The sequence below is a fragment of the Primulina huaijiensis genome, chromosome 2 (genome assembly GCF_012295235.1).
Source record: "Primulina huaijiensis isolate GDHJ02 chromosome 2, ASM1229523v2, whole genome shotgun sequence".
Lineage (NCBI taxonomy): Eukaryota > Viridiplantae > Streptophyta > Magnoliopsida > Lamiales > Gesneriaceae > Primulina > Primulina huaijiensis.
In genome coordinates this window covers 21,230,460-21,250,577 of record NC_133307.1, presented here as the reverse complement: position 1 = coordinate 21,250,577, position 20,118 = coordinate 21,230,460, and the positions used below count along the sequence as shown (strand labels likewise).

The window sequence follows — 20,118 nt, the reverse complement described above, 5'->3', positions numbered from 1 at the left end:
AAATCATCTTATACATCTAAAACCATGCTTGAAAAATAATCAAATTTTCTAAAGATTGTACAACGTCATGTTAAATTACATTCACCACCTAAAATAAACTTAAAATTAAATTTTATTTATGTTTTAGTCATTATTTCAATGTAATTTCTCAAGATATGTATTTATATATTTATAATTTGATCATTTATATCGTCAAATTTCAATTTAATTTGTTTTTTTTGACATGACAATGATGTGGTATCGATATGGTGCTTACTTGTACATCGCCACATCAATATTTTCAATAAAAAATGTTAAAATTACCAAACAAACAAAAAATATGATATTTAAATTGAAATATGACAATAAAAACACTAAAATTACAAAAATTTTCGTTGAAAATATTAATTTTTTAATAAAATATTAAATTAGTATGCATTTACAAATACAGACAACATTTTGCAGAATACTTCTAAAACGTGGGACACCCTCTGCTGGTGCACCCTACCTAGAAAAAATACAAATCACAATGATAAAAGATCTCCCACCCAATTATAATATTCCATCTAAATAAAATACAAAAATAACCCAAAAAAAAAAAAGAGAAAAAGAAAGAATAAATAAAGCATGAAATTGTGAGAATATTTACAGCAGCCCGGACCAATTCATTCGCCCATGCTTAAATGTGAGAGAAAAGGATGAAGGTTTAAGGGTTTAGATCCACCAACTGGTTGTTAGAGATTGAAACTCCATAACCAGACATCATCAACACCACCAAAGAGTTTAACCAACAACAATAACAACAGCTAAGAAAGATATTCTTTTATTATCCTTCATACATATTCTTCATTTCTATAAAGCAAACAAACCAAATTAATTGGAGAAAAAAGTTGCGATTTTTATCTGGTGGGCTTTCAAGAATTAATGGATAGACTTCTTTTAGGGGGCTTAGTTTCGTGTAGATTTATTGTAGCTAGCGGAGGAGTGGAAAAAAGAAATAAGTCTACGCATGTGTGTACGAGTGTGTGATTTCGCACGTGGGAATAAATAGAAAGAGGGGGGGTGTTTTTTGAGTTTATTAAGGTAGCGGAGTTGAAGGGATGTTGATAATGTTCCTTCACTCTGGTTTTCTTACATGATAATAATTATAATATTATGCGCATATAAACAAAGAGAAAAGAAAAAAGCTGTTGTTTTGTTTTCTTTCTTGTTTAGTGTTGGGATCTTGGGATTGTGTTTCTGGAAGATTTTTTAAGCGGATCGGAGCGGCTTGTGTTCCCGAGAAGCCACACAAGTCATATTAGTTTTTTCAGGTTTGTTTATTAAAAATCTTTTGACTTTTGAATTTATTTTATGCTGTAGTCTAAGCTGTGGAGAAAAAGAAAATTTCTTGATTGTCTCTTCTTGGTTCTTGGATTAGATGATGTTGAAGTGATGATATTTTTACATGTTGCTGTCTCTATTGAATTATTGATTTGTAACCTGTTGTGCTGTCTTTTGCTCAGTCCTTGTTGCTTGCTCGTTTGTTGGGCAAAATTTTTAATTCCTTTTCTTGATGGATGGATGTATGGGAGAATTTTTTTTTGAGCTTTTAAATTTTGGGTCCTTTTCATTTAAGTTTCTCTTGTTTAAAACTGTTAGTTTCATCTAAATTATGTTTACTTTGGAAAATCGTCCCTATCTTTTGTGGGTTTTGTGAATGAAACAAGATATTTAGTTTCAAATGGTCAAATAGCTGATTTTGAAATTTCTTGATCACTTTTTGGGTGATGCTTTGTGAGAATCAGTATGTCGGTCATTGATTTTTTTTCTCTGTATTGAAAAAAAATGAATGATATTTGTGTGTGTATTACCTTAACCGACACAATTTTTTTTTTTACAAAATTATGTTGCTGAATGCATCCTTCTTTTAGTTGTCCATTAATAACAGTGTGACCAGATTACCATCATATTGGCAAATCTATGGGTAGAAATTTGAGCATGTATTCTTATTATAATTTGTGAAGAGCTTTATTCTCAGCGGTTGCAACCACAAACTTGATTAAAATATATATCCAAATGTTAAAATCCTAGCTATTTGGTTATAATTTTCTTGAGAATTCGATGCCCTCTTATTATCTTCCGGAATTTCAAAGGTGGGAGATGTTAGCCGAGAAGGAAAATCTTGAAACAAAATTCATGGCTACATATTTTCCAAAATCAAACAATCAAAGTGATGCTGCAACGATGCTCTATTCAAGGGATCCTTTGCCTGGTTCTTATTCAGAAACACCAGTTATTCCCGGAAACACGATGATGTATATGAATTTCTCGCCTTCCTCAGGGCCGTTTTCCGATGCACTTACTGGGAATTCTCATAGGCAAAGCACCTGTTTTGAAATTCAGCCTGCTGACAATTCTGAGCCTGGCTCATCTCAACAAGAAATAATGCTAAATTTCGGAGGTTCCCGAATTGTAGAACATGATTTAAGCTCATGGAAAGATGGTAGAAACGAGATGCTAATGATGCACCCCATAAATGGTGGTCGTGTTCTTCAAGGTCAAGGATTATCCCTTAGTCTCGGTACACACATACCCTCAGGAATGCAGATACCACAGATCCCGTATCAGAATGATACTTCCAGTTTCTCTCCATTCTTGGGGCCGAACCCATCACTCTCTAATGATGAGAGGGGTGGGAACCAGTCTTTCGAAGAAGATGACAATTCACGAACTAGGCAGTTGAGCTATAACGAATATATGCTTTCTTGTATTCAAGGAACCAATGCCGATGCAATAAAATCCGATTCATATGGCATGTCAAGCATGACACGAGCCATTCCTAACTCAAAATACCTGAAAGCTGCACAACAACTGCTTGATGAAGTTGTTAATGTCAAAAAAGCTATTAAGGAACAAAGTTTCAAGAAAGAGTTAGTAAAGGACTCAAAAGAAGGTGATGGGGGCTTGGGAGATGGCGATTCAGATCCTTCTCAAGCAGGGGTATCTTCAGTTCTACCTGAGTCAAGCAGCAACTCCACTAATGAACTTCCAGCCGCTGAGAAGCAGGATTTGCAGAATAAATTGACAAAGCTTTTGGCAATGATGGACGAGGTGATGTTAAGTTTTCGTCATGTTGCGTTATGTTTTTCTTTACTCCGAAGTCCTTTGACTCCTTTCTGAGATAACTTTTAATTATGATAAAATTATATTCATTTTGCTCAGTACATTGGAGAAGCTTCATTGTTTTGTTTATATTTCCACACCAAAATCAAAGAAGGTTTAGGTAAATAATGCATGTAGAACATAAAAATATTTGATAATCTCAATGAAATATCCCAAATAAAACAAAAAAAAGAGAAGAGAGAAATAAACTCCTTCATCGATGAAGTGCTATGTATTTGATTGGTGTGTTGTCTTATAATTCTTTTGTTTCTGCGAAAATTTGAATTCGTGATGGCAGAAGGTTATTTTCTGATATGGAGATCTATTTTCTAGAAAACTGCTTAGTGTAGAAGTTTATGTGTATGAAAATTGTTTGCTATATATATGTCACACTGGATGCCTAATTCTTCTGTCATGGTTGTTCCTTATTCAAGTTTTATCGTTTCAGGTTGACAGGCGATACAAGCAGTATTACCATCAGATGAAGATAGTGGTGTCTTCCTTTGATGTGATAGCTGGATCTGGGGCAGCTAAAGCATACACGGCACTTGCCCTTCTCACAATTTCTCGCCATTTTCGCTGCTTGCGTGATGCTATAAATGGCCAGATTCAAGTAGCACGAAAAAACCTTGGTGAGCAAGATGATTCTTCAAATGGCAAAGGGATTGTCATATCACGCCTACGTTACGTGGACAAGCAACTCAGACAACAGAGAGCCCTTCAGCAGCTTGGAATGATGCCACAGCATGCATGGAGGCCACAGAGGGGACTTCCTGAAACATCTGTTTCAATCTTGCGTGCTTGGCTTTTCGAGCACTTCCTCCATCCGTAAGTTGTATATAATATGCTTAGTATCCGCTCAATTGTCCCTCTTGTTGTGTGAACCGCGTATGTAGCGATTAAAATGTGTGGTGCTTGTTTTGATCTACCATGCAAATGATTTGAGTTACACTATGATAATAAGAAAGTCAATGTAACTTATTAGAGAGCAGTTGCTAGGAGGGTAGTTGTTGGTTAGTATCAATTGTCTCCGTATTTTTATATGGCACAGTAAGTAAAACGTAACACTTCTGCTGCGGTTCAATTCAAAAGATTTGAATTGCATTGATGCTAACTGCAATGGCCTGTAGTATAGTAATTAGCACTCGATTTAATCTTTTTCTTTTGTTTCTCTGCTCTCTTAATCTCCAACTATTTGACTCGTCTGTAAAATTCTGCAATTTAACATGTTACTTTTGTTTTGTTCTTCAGATATCCAAAAGATTCTGACAAGATAATGCTAGCGAGGCAAACTGGACTAACAAGAAGTCAGGTAGACACGTTTTCCATTATCACCAACTTTATGTAGAAATAATCTAACTCATATGAGTTGTTTATCTCCCTAGCACGACCATTTAGTTCATTTCTGGCGTTTTAGTGGATTATATAAAGAATATTTCTTTTCTGGCTCAATTATGGCTCCATCCTCCTATGTTTAAGCACTTTATCATTTATTTATGGGTTGCGATCTGCCTTAACGACCCTTCACTTGCGGTTTTTTATAAAAAAATATGTGTGCTAAGGATGGATGATGGGACAAACCGGACAGTCGTATCTTGGATTGAATAAAAAAACTTGAATTCTTTTAATTTTTCTGAACATGTAAATTTAGACTACCTTCAAACATTCGAAATTTTGCTCCTTGGTATATAATGTGCTTTTTGTATAGCATTTATTGACCTGCATTTCGCTGCCTCAGGTCTCAAATTGGTTCATAAATGCTCGAGTCCGGCTTTGGAAGCCCATGGTTGAAGAAATGTACAAAGAAGAGACCGGTGACGTGGAAGTCGACTCTAATTCTTCCTCAGAAACCACACCAAGAACCACAAAAACTGATGCCAAAACATCTCAGGATAAAGAAGAAGATTTTCACCAAATCTCCACCTCTTCTGGCCATCTCCTTGCCTCGAATTCCATCCCCATGCCCCACGTAGAAATGGTGGAACTAGATAACAATCCCAGTTTCCAACCTCCAAGCAAGTACTGTACAAGAAAATCAGGGGACGAGCAGAGGCAGATCGATGAAACTACTCTCTTTCAAGATTCTATGGGACATTCGAATTATGGTACCGACCGATTTATTGAAGCTGCATACCATATTTCGGAATTCGAAAGATTTGGAAATGGGAGTGGAAAGATTTCACTCACGCTAGGATTGCAGCAGAGCGCAGGTGGTAGCATTCCAATTTGTAATGATTGTCGCTATGGTTTTGTGAATACAAGAGGATCTGATGCATACAATGCATCAGATTTGGCTATGGAGACTGAGATTACAGAATTCGATTGTATCGATTCTGAAAATCGGCAGCAACGGTTCGTCCATCCCCGTCTTTTACATGACTTTGTAGCATGAACCGATGAAAATGAGTGACAGAAATGGTGAAAGTAGATGAAGTTTGAAATCTTGATCTGTGTGGAGGTAAAAGGGGAGTCTAGTTTCTTCCATTTGAAATATGAATGTATATTATAGAAATCAATTGTGAAGAATTGTATGTTTTAAATAACATGGGAATTAGAATACTGTAATTTTCATGTGTTATTGAAGAATAAGAGAATTGCCTCATCCCACTTTAATAATTTTTTATTTTATTTAATGTCATTATTTATGTCGTACTGGAAAATTGCAATTTTAGTAATTTATTGTCAAAGTTTTGTTTTTCATATCTAAACTTAGATTTGTTTTTGGTTTTGATCTTTTTTACCTGGAAATCACTAAATCCATCGAATGTAATTTTTTTGATATTGATTTTTTCCAAAGTGACACATGTTAATACCACTTAATAGATAAAATATCATGTTACCCACATTAACATTCATTTGATAAAAAAATTGAAAATAGAGCAAAACAATCAACAATACTTCAAAATAGAAGTAAAAAGTTTATGGTTCTATTTATTTGTTTTTATGTATATTTTATTACGTGTAATTAGGGGTGTGCAACGGTCGGTTTGGTTCGATTTTAATAAACTTCGGTTCGATTTTTCGGTTTACGGTTTTTCGATTGCCTAATCCTAAACCAAACCATTTTAATTCGATTCGGTTTGGTTTTTTGGTATTACTAGCATGATGCACGTGCGTTGCACGTAATATCGATTATATTATAAAAATTAAAAAAAAATTGATTTTCTAAAAAACAATTTGAATCATTTTGTTATTTATTTGAGCTTAATTTCTTATCATATTATACGATTTATAAGAACTTATACAACTTACTTTCAAAATTGTTTCTCAAATTAAAATTCAAGCATTTGATTTTATGTTATATAATAAATGGTAATTAACATAATATATAGAACAAAATGAACTGAAACAAATTTTTTTAAAATATATATATATATTTATTTCAAAATTGCTTCTCAAATTAAAATTCAAGCATTTGATTTTATGTTATATAATAAATTGTAATTAACATAATATATAGAACAAAATGAACTGAAACAAATTTTTNATTTTTTTCATATTTTTTTGAAATCGTACTATTTTTTAAAATCAAAATTAAACTCTTTACTTTCAATTTTTTGTTAAAAAACTCATAAAATATGTTAGTTATTCTACTATTGCACATAAAGTTATAAAATTTTCATATATCCTTTTGTGATATTATAATTTATTACTTAATTAGAAATTGCACTAAAAATATAATTATAAAATTACAATAAAATCATTGGGGAAAAAATGTAGAGAGAAAATTAAGAGGATAAAACATTTAAAGGTAATATAAAGATGAGTTATTTGATAAAATTAATAAAAAATTTACATTCTATTTTTGAAGTGTGTATAGAACGTTAATTTTGTCATTACACAATTGAAAAACAATGCCCTTTATCCACACTTTTATAGGTATATGGAATATAGTTGTTATATGTAGATAATTTTTTTCATATTTTTTTGAAATCGTACTATTTTTTAAAATCAAAATTAAACTCTTTACTTTCAATTTTTTGTTAAAAAACTCATAAAATATGTTAGTTATTCTACTATTGCACATAAAGTTATAAAATTTTCATATATCCTTTTGTGATATTATAATTTATTACTTAATTAGAAATTGCACTAAAAATATAATTATAAAATTACAATAAAATCATTGGGAAAAAAATGTAGAGAGTAAATTAAGAGGATAAAACATTTAAAGGTAGTATAAAGATGAGTTTTTTGATAAAATTAATAAAAAATTTACATTCTATTTTTGAAATGTGTATAGAACGTTAATTTTGTCATTACACAATTGAAAAACAATGCCCTTTATCCACACTTTTATAGGTATATGAAATATAGTTGTTATATGTAGATAATTTTTTTCATATTTTTTTGAAATCGTACTATTTTTTAAAATCAAAATTAAACTCTTTACTTTCAATTTTTTGTTAAAAAAATCATAAAATATGTTAATTATTTTACTATTGCACATAAAGTTATAAATTTTCGTATATATTATAATTTATTACTTAATTAGAAATTACACTAAAAATATAATTATAAAATTACAATAAAATCATTGGAAAAAAATGTAGAGAGAAAATTAAAAAGATAAAACATTTAAAGGTAGTATAAAGATGAGTTATTTGATAAAATTGAGAAATATAATCTCTGGAATATAAACAAATAATTCTACAGATACCACATTAATTATCGAAGATTTACCAAACATTAATAAATCCAACCAGGTGTGCTGCATTTGATTATATTTTACCGAGTGCAACGTAGATTTACCCCTTTAGAGGCAGGCATCACAACTCGTCGATTTACAGTATAACTTTAGAATCCCAGAAATTTACATCAGCTCTCAAAGGTAAATAACATCACGAGGAAATAAATATCAACAGTAAAGGGATAAGCACACCATTAACTTTAAACGTCATCCAATGCAGGCCTCACGAGACTTGCTTATTAAGCTCAGTGACACAAATGAATACAAGACCAAGAGAACGCTCAACGTGAAAAGATTCACGCATAATCCCAGGCAACAATTTAAAGAATCATTACCTTCAATAGACTCCTGTCCATGCACATACAACGCATTGAATATTATTTGAACAAAAATTTGTCTTGAAGTATCATTCCTCTTCGTAATCGATTAAGGCAAATGAGAATGGATAAAACTTGTATCCATCTCCTTCATAGAACTTATTTTGGAACTCCACCCAATGTAGTCTCAAGGCATGGAGGAAGGCACTAAGTGTTTCCATCACTAACAACACACCAACAGTGGCGAATATGAAGACGATTAAGCCAACAATAAGGATAATTACATTGTTATATCTGCCAAAATAGAATGGTTAGTTGAGACAGGTCATATCATATGATGTCCTTGCAATTGCTAAAGATAACTAATAATCATGCATTTGTCTATAATAGTACCAGCACTTCTATAAAATGTCCTGTCATTCACTAAATATTAGATGTTAGTCAACCACCAGATTAAACATTGATTGGGTCAACCACATAGTCCACAATTAAAAGGCATAAAAAATGGTTTGAATGATTGCCGCTCAAATTTAATGAAAGAAGTATGAAACAAGTTTAAAACCAATTCGTACCAACACCTGATGACATAAATAGTTCAATGGAATAAATGAACTTACCCCCATGCAAGTAGAAGAACCTTCTCGTAGAACACACTGGACAACTCAGAGTGGGCAAGACTGATCATCACCAAACAAAGAAACAGATAAAAAAAACGTTTCTTAGCAACTTGAACTCAACACTCAAACATGAGAAAGAACTAGGATCTTGCCATCGATGGCAGTTCTCCATATATTTTATAAGTTCAGCTAAACACCCTTACATTATTTAATTATACATGTATAACTGAAGAGAGAGATACAAAGCGGAAGGCAAACATTCACCATGTATAGGCCAAATACAGAGTGTAGTAAAACGATACCTGAGAGCCCATAAACGAAGATAAGACGCTGTATTTGAGACTGCCCCGAGCACAAATTCTATTGTATGGATAAGCTGGTGCACAAAAACTTCACTGAATTCAAACTCTTCATGAACATGGGAATTGTGATTTGCTTCCGGTTGCAACGACTCGTCTGTTCCTGGAAGGGGTGCATAAGACTCTCCATGGTGCCTCTGAATATATGGTATAGAAAACGTCGGGATAATATGACAAGGTATTAGAATATTATGTTCAAAATTTGTAATGGCTAAACTAAAGAAAAAGGTAAAAACTTGCATACGTTGTGCTCTCGCTTCAAAAGGAATGGCTTTGGGAACAACATCCATGGTACAGAAACAAGTGCCAACAGTAACAAAACAAGCTGATTGTGCAAAGAATGAAATAAGTTTAAAAAATTATGCAAACCCCAGGAAGTATTAAGAGCTTCGATTGAAGTGAGATGAAATGAAATTAATCAAAGACTGTGACATTTTATTTTCTGTAATTCCCAACCTGAGCTGTCTTCTGACCAGGGAACAGCTGGTTTTCACCAAGCTCATCTGTAGGACTCAAAAACATGTATATCATAACATGATATAAGTCAGCTTGGGATCCAGTGCACCATTTAATGATGACAAGTACAGAAAGGTAGCCAAACAGACTGTTCAAGAATATCATTTGGGGAATAAATTGGAACCTGCGACACCACAGGGTCAGTATGAGTAGACAGGAAGATGTAAGTCACTATATAGAATATCCGTTGAATTTCCATTCAAATAGTTGTCCAACAAAGCACTTCTATATGAAATTTATCTAGATATAATCAGTAAACGTGTTATCAGGAAGTTTCTTTTAAATTAAATTGAGTTACCATGTATTCAGGCTATTCTTGAAGAATTGGGCATTAAAGTAGCTCAATATTATTCCCAGGTTCATCTGGGAAACTCCAAGTAGGATGGACATTTTCATTTTCAACGAATTAAGGAATGGTAGCTCACTGCGTGTACCATGCCATGCAGGGTCCACTCCAAACGGGTAGGTGTCTCGTTCTTTAATCAAGCCCACAGTAGTAGAATCCCTACAAGAATTAAAAAGTTCACATCAAGCAGAGCTGCAACATTTAACATAAGACTCAAGATCAATGAAATACCTGCAAGATGTATCACGACACACATACGCTGAACGAGCAAATAATTCAAATGGCACAGAAAAAAATTCATTATAGATCAACCCGGTGTAAATTGAGAAAAGTGCCATAAGCAGAATGACATATCGACCACCGAAGGTCATTTCCATGATGTCTCCAAGTTTCTGCATTTATGGAGATCGATAAAATCACTTCACTAATTTCACTCATAGATAAGAAATAGAAATTTTCAAGCTCACAATGCCAAATCAATGATGTCATCAGCACAATTCTAGATGCGGTCAACATAAAGAACAATCCCTTGCTCCAAAAATTGTAATCTCAAACAAAAAATATGATAAGGTCTTAGAATTGAAACAAAAAAGAAGATATGTATCTCCAAAACCATTATCCAACATTACATTTCAGGAAGTATATGTAAGCTTTTCGAAGTGACAAGAAAATCCGTACTAAAACTAGTAGTTTGACTTGCATTTGCTCAAATTGCTCGACTAACCCTCTACATTCCAAAAAGATATTAACTCATCCAACATGACTATGACACTATTCGCGAGATCTATGCAAAACAATACTGCAATGTTTTGAATGATTTTACATAACTTGTTAAAAACAATAATCACAAAGAAAATAAGCAGAGCTAAATATGATAAATTGCTCATCCCAATTTTATGACCAGAAACAGGACAAATGATCCAACAAGTGACTAGAAAAGAACAAGAAAGTTGTACAAAAGAAAAAAGTCCCATTGCAAATAACTAAATACTAGCAGCTGCACACAAACTTAGTGCATGTGCAACACATTACACATTTTAACAATTTTAAATAATAGAATTTTAATGTGTTGTTACGCTATCGATTGACTAAAAAACAAAACAAAAAAAAAACCAAAAAATTAAATGAATATTTTAGGAAAAATTAAGGAGAGACTAAAAAGACAAGTAAATTCTCTACAACCTCCATACAGAGATAGCTGAGTTAATAGTCAATAGAGCACACAATCAGTAACATTTTGCAAAATAACCGATGATTTTCTATGGAAATGTGTTTCTGGAGTCCCAAAAACTTTTTTATAAGATGTAAGTTTTTAATAAAAGGAGACAGATAAAGAAACAATAATTGCAAATATTCTACTGATAGCTAAATCAAACAAGTACGTGTTTACCTGACTAGAGAGTTTTTTCTCTCTGATAATAAAAAATAGTGTTGCTAGTAGAAGGCATATGCCATGACCCCAGTCACCAAACATGACAGCAAAAAGAAATGGAAACGTGACAATGGTGAATACACCAGGGTTTGCTTCCTGATACTTGGCAACTCTGCAACATGTAAACTGAGTGGCATGAAATTTCATGCAGGGTATAGTTTGTCTTAAAACAAAATGCTGTACTCAATGCATCGGATATTGTAATATAGAAACACGACATAGTATCAGGTCAAGGTGTTGAGGTGTGGAGTAATTCTTGGCTAATGCTTGGAAGTGGATGGGATGAAATGTAACAAAAAAAAGCCTACCTCTAGAAACTATCTCAGGTACATCAATTAAGTTTATGAAGGTCGTAACTTAAGCAAAAGGTCCATAATTTCTACGCAACTTGACAACATTCCTTAGGGGCCCAGAAACAAATTCTCAGCTTTATGAACTTTAAGGTAGTAGAATATTAATTTTTTAATCATGGAAACAGGTAGCTATATTACGACAAAAAAGTACATGAAGATTCCCATGCTATAAAGTCATAATGCATAGTCATAGCCATGTTGCTGTTTTTTCAAATTTCAAATGCTAGCAGTTCCATTTGCCATATCACCATTTGATTAGCTCTTTGACAAGTGAATATCCAAAACAAAGAGCTTATACTTGAAGTCTTGAATTAACCTAAATATGTATACCATTTTACCAACACTATCACATTAAATCTCTTCACTACAGAGAAAACTCACCCATATGCATCAACAATCTCTTGGTAAGCTGTAGTGAATTTGTTTGTTCGAAAATATGTAGGTGGCATTTCACGTGTTTGCAAGATTTGAAAAATAGCATCAACTTGTGAATTGGAGTCATGTGTAGCCCTATGCAATGCATCCTGAATCTGAAAATAAGAAACATCCTCTTTTGGACTGAGCAATAATGTTAAGACATAGCACTTCACTTTGAAATCTCATGATTCAAAGCAATAACTGCGACCAAAATTGCCATCGCACAAATCAATAAGAGATTAGAAAAAAAAATGTGGGGGATGGTAGTCACCTGTTTTGATGCAAAAACAGGACTCCATCCTTCTGCCACTAGACATTTCTTGGTGACATCTATGCTGAGCATATTCAGAGTATGATAAATGGATTTCTCCTTCCTCACCTTCATTAAAAAAAATAGTTTATTAAATTCATAAGACATTAAAATATAATAAATTTTAGAAACAGGAACAACCATTAACATGCCAAAACACTCTGGTTTTCGTACATGATTGATCATTCACAGCTTAGCTGCGGTTTTTTATATAAACCCAACAAAAATTAAGAAAACCACAAGCAATTTGTTAAACCATGGTTCACAGACCAAGAAGTTCCACTGCTCGAATTGTTCTCCAATAATTTGCAGCAAGTTTCCACGATGCACCAGGCCCGCATCAATTGTAGTTTTTAACTCTGAGAGTCTACCGGAGGTCTGAAATGGAAGCAGAAGTAACACAAGAGTACAATTTCAGTATCTCATATGAGATCATCAAAGAAGAAAAAATGAAAAAAAAAAAGACCTCAATAAACATTTAATATGAGAGGAAAATTATGCAAAGCACTACCCAGAGATAATTGAAAAATAGAGTAACCAAAGAAATTAAGTGTCATGAATATGCGGGAGAAAGGGAAAGAAATCCACTTCCTGTCTACAGCAAAAACATAGGATAGCAGCCTGGCAATCAAGAGAAAAAGAAACAACTAAAGGAATGTTCAAATTTAATCCAAATTGCAAAAATCAAGAAACTAAGAAAAATGTTAGAAAAGAAAATAAGCAAAAAATAAAAGAGACGGGTTTGTGACAATTGGGTCCATTACAAATAAATAATACATGAACTAAAATGTATCTTGTATACCTCCGTAACAATTTGAGCTTGCTTGCTCAGGTCCTCATTGAAAGCATATCGATTTGCTCCAAATGCTTCACATATTTTGAGAATTTTGTTTTTTGACCTTTCTCCAGAAAAGAAGATAGCAAATACATTTTTTTCAACCTATGTCATAAAAAACAAAAATCAGTTTTCTCCACATTAGCCTTCAGTCATGAGCAAAACATGAGTAATCGACCATTTTTTAAATACCACAATCACTGAACAAATAATGGATCTAAGCATGACTCAGACCGTAAATGTGTCATAGGAACCACATAAATTAATCCAGATAGTTTGTACAAACCTTCTCCCCAGATACAGGATCAATGACTGTCTCATCAACTGCAGCCTGCTTCAGAAACACGTTACCCCTGGTAGCACGGAATAAAATCCTCTCAAAGGCCATTGATTTCCCCCTGGGAACAAGTCCAGTGATGAATCCTAATTTAACTTGCTTGGTAGAATCAACTGTCACTCCCTGATGGCAGAACACATCTCTGAATAAGAGTGAAATCCCCAACTTAAACGGGATCAAATATCAACAGTTCAAATTTGTACCTGCTCTGACAATAGTGGAGTTTCCAAGGACTCCTCACCACTTTGATTTGATGAGTATTCTGTTTGACGAGCCTCAGCACTGCTCATTGCAGAGTTAAAAAATTCACCAGCCTAAGGAAATATAACAGCATTTACAATAGCCAACATGGGTCATCAACCCAAAATGGAGTAAAACTAGGGAAAAAGTATGGAACATGTGGAAAAAAATAAAAAAAATCAATAATGAAAAAGCAAGCAGTGAACAAAAATAAAAGAGGATATTTCTAAGGTCTCTAATTATGCAGATGCAATCAAGGATAGAAATTGCACAAACAATTTGTTTCATGTAATAGACATCAATTCCTAGCTGGTACTGCCTTAAGAAACATCTCTCGATATATGTAAATGCAATGGACAAGACTATCCTTTATGTCACATTACTGCCAAAAATCCAAGGCAGCGTTTGGTAATGCTTTTTGTTTCCATTCTCCCAAAAAAGAATAATAATGATAATAATAAACAAAAATGTTGATACTCAATTATTCTACTACATTTTAACTCAACATGTTTCATTTTGAAATATTAAAAATTTTCATAAACAAATAAAATAACAAAATATAAAAGATCACATCACTAACCCAACAAATCTTTATGACGTGACATCTACAGGAAGATGTAATTGATTCAAAAATTAAAACTAACCATGCATCATATTCTTCAACAAAATCTTCTACAACATATATTCTCAAAAAAATTCCTACTACACACGATCGTACTACCAGAAATTACCCAAATATCATGCAGCATTTGATAAACTTGTGTTGTGAATTCTTTTGCTTCTTTTTTTTATGAGAACTTGTGTTGTAAGTTTAACGTAACAGTAATAAGCAAATCTTAGCAACAATGGATGGCTTCCTCAGTGAAACAAACACACAGAGAATTGTGGAGGCAAGGTGATGGAACAGAAAAGTCAGTTGTATGAATCATACCAATATCCTTTTCACTTCTCACTGCTGTTGGTCATAATGTAAGTGATACTTCTCGGGTGTTCTGGAAGAATAAATCTTTTGTATTAATGATCAACTTAAGGTTTTTTTAGGCTCTTCCCAAAAAGGAGCTACAAGAAGGATGCTCACATTATTTTTTGTCACATATTTTTTCTACTTCTCTGCATAACTCAAGTGGGCAATAGATATCTACAACAAACGCTATGAACACTGAGAAATAAAAATGCCATGCCTTTTGGAGAACGAGCCTGTATTCTCCTAGTTCGTTATAGGATCGCTGCAACTTTTCACTATTTGCGTTTATTTCAACCAGCTCAGCCTCAAGGTCCCCGAGTTTAACCTAAAAACCAGCAAAGAGCCAGGGTCAAATGCATCTGATAGTTAGAGTGAGGTAAATACAAAAACCAAAACATACCTCGAGGTCATCCAAACTAAGAACAGGTTGTGTCATAGATCTTGCTTCAGGTGACAACCCAGCCTTTGACATTTGGTCACGAAAAAATCTCAACTTTCGTGCCATTTCTCCACATCTTTTAATCTTCAGAAGAAACAAAAGAAAAAGAAAAAGAAAAAGAAAAAAATTGCAGGGCCATTAGAAGAATAATTTATGCAGCAACGGAATGCGTTTATTAAAAACCAACAGGTGATAAGTAGTATGTTTGACTATACAAGAATGAACATGATAATAAAAAAGAATATAGCAAAAAATCAATTGACATTCTTGTGGAATAAATAATTTAAGAGTTTTTCCTAGGATAAACAAGCAAGAGAAAAACGAAGACTCTAACGGCTGCATTAACATAGCCAGGCATCACAAACACAAGCTCCAATCTCATGCTGTTAACTTGTCACTACCCAAATATATCTGCCATGAAAGTTTTGCCAAAATCATCCAAATGGCAATTTGAGTTATAACAATTGTCTTCTAATAATAACTGACATTTACCTGGGTGGCATATGTTCGTTGGAATGGACTTTTTTCCACATTCAGCTGCAAGGAAGAAATTATAACATTATATTTAAGATGAAGCGGCTCACAAACTCAAAAGGCAACAAATTTAAGGTTCACAGTAATAATCCAAGAGCATACTTATAGCAAACATAGTTCATATAAGTCAGGAAAAACATTCAAAAACAAAACTATTTAAATAAAACAGTGTGTAAACTGGTATCAACTTTCACGTCATCGCTTGATAGCCATTTGAGATTACAACTTTGAGAAATATTATCATAAAAAAGGTTTTTAGATAGTTTTCAAAGACACTTTATCCATGAAGTATGAAGTCCTAACGAAGATGGATTTTAATTGCGCGGAGCCTGGATATGCCATTGCCACAGTAAATGGCTGAAGTTTCTACAGAACTGAAAATATCTGGTTACTGAAGAATTTTTATAGAAAGGCTAGCTTCAGTGCAACGACAAAATGTCAATTTAAAACCCTAACTTCTAACTGCAAAAATTAAGCACAATGTCATCGCTCGAAATAAACCCTAACTCCAGTATATTGATTCAAAACACTACATAATACCAATCAAACAAGCAAACCAATAGAATCAAATCAAATAACAGTCACATTCCATAGTCTCAAGTCTCAACATCTCTATTTTTCGTCTAAACGTAATCCAGATTCTCTCAAGAGCAACTCGGCAAATGATTGCGAAGTACCAAGTACTAGAATCAATACTTCTCCATCTTCTTCAGAAACAAATTAATAAAGACAATTTAGAATCAATCACAAGCATAAATCAATCACCCAAGCAACAATAGCAAAACCTAGCTACATCACATTACCGAAAAATTCTCAAATTAAATCAAAATTTCACCAGCAAAAGACATATAAAGAATAAGCCATACTAACATCTTTGAATTGTATAAGACCGATGTCTCCAAGGTACGAGATTGAGAGATTAGCAGATTCGACGGGGATAATGATTTGGACGAGCTGCATCGGTTCGGACCGCATCAGATCCATCGGCGGACAGCATCCTCCTCTCCCCCGATCCCCCATCTTCAGCAGTTCGATTCGATTTCCTCTCTCTGTGCAGATATTTATGTATGGAGAATCTCAGGTGACCTTAAGAATTAAGAAATTTTGGTGCTTGAATGATTAATGCAGGGGGAATCACATCACTGTCAGAGAGAAAAGGGAGAGGTGGATGGATGGGATTATCTTATTTTACCGCCCCAGGGTGCAATATTCACGTTCCTTGTACAATGATTAATCGCAATTTACCCCCTGAAAATCTTTATTATCCCATCATGACCCAAAAGATATTTTCTCATCTTTTAATATATTTTTTTTATTATTCTTGAGTTCCAGACCTAGTTATATTGGATTTCGAGCTTCTCGAATTTGATACTACTTTCTTTTGTCGGGAAATTGATCTTCAGTCTCAGCTGTCGATTTTTTTTGTGTTCAGTCTCTAGGTACTTTTTTAGTACCACATTTCCACATGAAGTGTACCACATTTTGCATGACATAGTACCACAATTTTGTGGGTAGTAAGTGAACCCAAAGAAATATTTTGATTAGAGATTTTTCACCAACTTCTCCTTCTTTTGTACATTATATATATATATACGGGAAATTGGCCTTTAGTCCCCAGCCGTCGATTTTTTTTGTGTTCAGTCCCTGGGTACTTTTTTAGTACCACATTTTGTATGACATAGTACCACAATTTTGTGAGTAGGAAATGAACCCAAAAAAATATTTTGATTGAGGATTTTTCACCAACTTCCTCTTATATATATATATATGATATAAATTGCATATGGATTCACTATTTTCAATAAATATAAATCAATAGTAAAATATATTTTTTAATCAAAATTGAAAATCTCTATATTTGTGAAACGTGTATTTTCATACGGTCACCTATGAAATTATTCCAAAATTGAAGTTCTAAAAAATAAAAATAATAATTTAAATATTTCATATCATGCCAAAAACTTCAACGAATATATGATGTTACAAATAATGAATACATTTAATATATTAACGTTTTTTTACCACATGGTNATATATATTGCATACCAGAAAAAAAACTAACAAGTTGGAGATTTCAACTATTGATTTTAAAATATAAAATAATAACTCATTGATTTTAAAGAGGTTTCTGTTGAAAATTAATATTTAAAATGTGTATGTTGAATATTTGAATGTTGAATATTTGAATGTTGAAAATAAGAGTTGTAAATATTGAAAATTAGTGTGTGATGATGTAGGTAATGATGATTTTATTTTTGGATTATTTGTAAAGATTTTCTATAAATAGATCTCTCATTTGTGAAGAAAATCACTATTGAGTAGAGAGAAAAATATTATAAAATGTGTTGTTTGGTAAATTTTGAGAGTTTGAGATTTTTATTTTTTACCATAAATTTTTATTTTTTCACAACACGTTATCAGCACGAAGCTCTAAAAGTCATCCATACTTTTCCAAGCTCCAAACAGAAGAAAATGGTAACAAAAGTAATAATATTTATTTTATTGTTTATTTATTTATTGTGTATATACTTAATATTTAATATAATGTTATAATAAAATAAATTTTTCAAAAACTTCTTATAAATCCTGAGATGATGTTAAGACGACATCCCACACTCCCGGTAAGGGATACGACAAGTATAAAAGCCTATAAGGTTTTTAAACAAAATATCTTATGACACCTCATTATAATAATGTGATATGATATACATAATTATTTAAAACATTACTAATATTATATGCACCATATTATTACCATAAAATTATACAAATACATACATTTATTTTCTTGTACACCAACGGTCATAAACGGTAACAAAACGGCTAGTTTTTGCCCTATAAATATGATCTCACAAACATATTCAATCACTCCAACTTTCTCTTCTTCTCTAAAATTATTCTTCATTAAATTTTTGAAGAAAAAAGAAGATGCCTTTTACAAAGTTATTTTTAATTATTTTGGTTATAATACTCACGAATCTTGTACTTATCGGAGAATATCATCCTCGTGTGTTTTCTTTATTTTTACGAATGCTTGTATTTGTTGTTTATCCATTACTTTGTATTGTAATATTCATTAACTAATAAAATGCATTGTAATTTTTTTTAGTATCACCATGTCAAACTTGGCAAAGCTCGAATTCATTGCTCTTGATATTACGGGGAAAAACTATATGCCATGGACTCTCGATGTAGAAATGCATCTTGAGTCATTAGGTCTAAATGAAACCATAAAAGAAAATGGTATATGCAAATCACAAGAAAAGGCAAGAGTCATGATATTTTTGCGTCGACATCTCGACGACGGATTAAAATGTGAATATCTGATTGAAAAAGATCTCATGGTTTTGTGGAAGGGATTAAAAGAAAGATTCGAACATATAAGGGAAGTTATACTTCCGACCGCCCGGGATGAATGGAATACGTTGAGATTCCAAGATTTTAAGAAAGTCAGTGATTACAATTCAGCGATGTATCGAATAATCTCGCAGCTAAAATTTTGTGGACATGAGGTTACAGAATCGAAAATGCTTGAAAAAACATTTTCCACTTTTCACGCATCAAATATAACTCTACAACAACAATATAGAGTACGTGGATTTGCGAGATATTCTGAACTCATCGCCTGTCTTCTCGTGGCGGAAAAGAATAATGAGCTGTTAATGAGAAATCATCATGCACGACCCACTGGTTCAACGGCATTTCCTGAAGTAAATGTCGTAAGCAAAAATGAATGTAAACCTGGAAACCAAAATCATAGTTATAGACAAGATTTTGGTCGAGGACAAAATCGAGGTCGTGGACTTGGACATGGAAGTGGTCGTGGTCGTGGACCCGGCCGTGGTTTTGAAAATAATCGAGATAGTTATTTCTATAACTCATCTCAATAGAGCGTCCCAAACCATCCACCGAAAAGGCATCATGAGAATATGAGTGTTAATGAGAATCACTCAAAAAGATTTGAAAGTTCTTGTTTCAGATGTGGTACTCCAGGACATTGGTCCTTTATTTGTCGAGCCCCTGAGCACCTTTGTAAACTTTATAAAGAATCATTAAAGGAGAAAGAAAAGGAGATCAATTTTACTGAACACAATGAACCTTTGAATAATTCAACTCATTTTGATGCTGGAGATTTTCTGATTGATTTCTCGGACAATGACCAATTTGCTGGTGGAATAGATATGTAAAAAAATTTTATTTTTCCATGTACTTGTATGATAATATTTTATCGTGTGTTAAATTTTTAAATATGTATTTTATTGTATTTTATTTTTATAAATGTATTGTCA

The 20,118-nt window shown here is 32.9% G+C and overlaps 2 protein-coding genes across 3 annotated transcripts; one reads left to right on the top strand and one right to left on the bottom strand.

Moving 5' to 3' along the window:
• Nucleotides 1-621: 621 nt before the first annotated feature.
• On the top strand, nucleotides 622-5,730 carry LOC140969190 (BEL1-like homeodomain protein 7). Its single transcript, XM_073430463.1, has 5 exons — nucleotides 622-1,292; nucleotides 2,115-3,072; nucleotides 3,572-3,951; nucleotides 4,375-4,435; nucleotides 4,862-5,730. Exons 2-5 carry the CDS (start codon nucleotides 2,122-2,124, stop codon nucleotides 5,513-5,515), a joined length of 2,046 nt encoding a protein of 681 aa, XP_073286564.1. The 5' UTR covers nucleotides 622-1,292; nucleotides 2,115-2,121; the 3' UTR covers nucleotides 5,516-5,730.
• Nucleotides 5,731-7,988: 2,258 nt separating this feature from the next.
• LOC140969174 (V-type proton ATPase subunit a3-like) lies at nucleotides 7,989-17,013 on the bottom strand. 2 transcript variants are annotated; one of them, XM_073430446.1, is made up of 18 exons: nucleotides 16,700-17,013; nucleotides 15,788-15,832; nucleotides 15,257-15,379; nucleotides 15,074-15,181; nucleotides 13,856-13,966; nucleotides 13,602-13,775; nucleotides 13,283-13,420; nucleotides 12,751-12,858; nucleotides 12,442-12,549; nucleotides 12,135-12,283; nucleotides 11,359-11,512; nucleotides 10,200-10,360; nucleotides 9,921-10,127; nucleotides 9,563-9,746; nucleotides 9,351-9,431; nucleotides 9,050-9,243; nucleotides 8,748-8,807; nucleotides 7,989-8,424 (listed from the first exon to the last, which is right to left on the bottom strand). In XM_073430446.1, the coding sequence occupies exons 1-18, from the start codon at nucleotides 16,847-16,849 to the stop codon at nucleotides 8,220-8,222; spliced, it is 2,460 nt and encodes an 819-aa protein (XP_073286547.1). In that variant the 5' UTR covers nucleotides 16,850-17,013; the 3' UTR covers nucleotides 7,989-8,219. The 2 variants fall into 2 exon arrangements, with proteins under 2 accessions (XP_073286547.1, XP_073286555.1); XM_073430454.1 differs by lacking the exons at nucleotides 15,074-15,181; nucleotides 15,257-15,379; nucleotides 15,788-15,832; nucleotides 16,700-17,013 and adding an exon at nucleotides 14,824-14,848.
• Nucleotides 17,014-20,118: the final 3,105 nt, after the last annotated feature.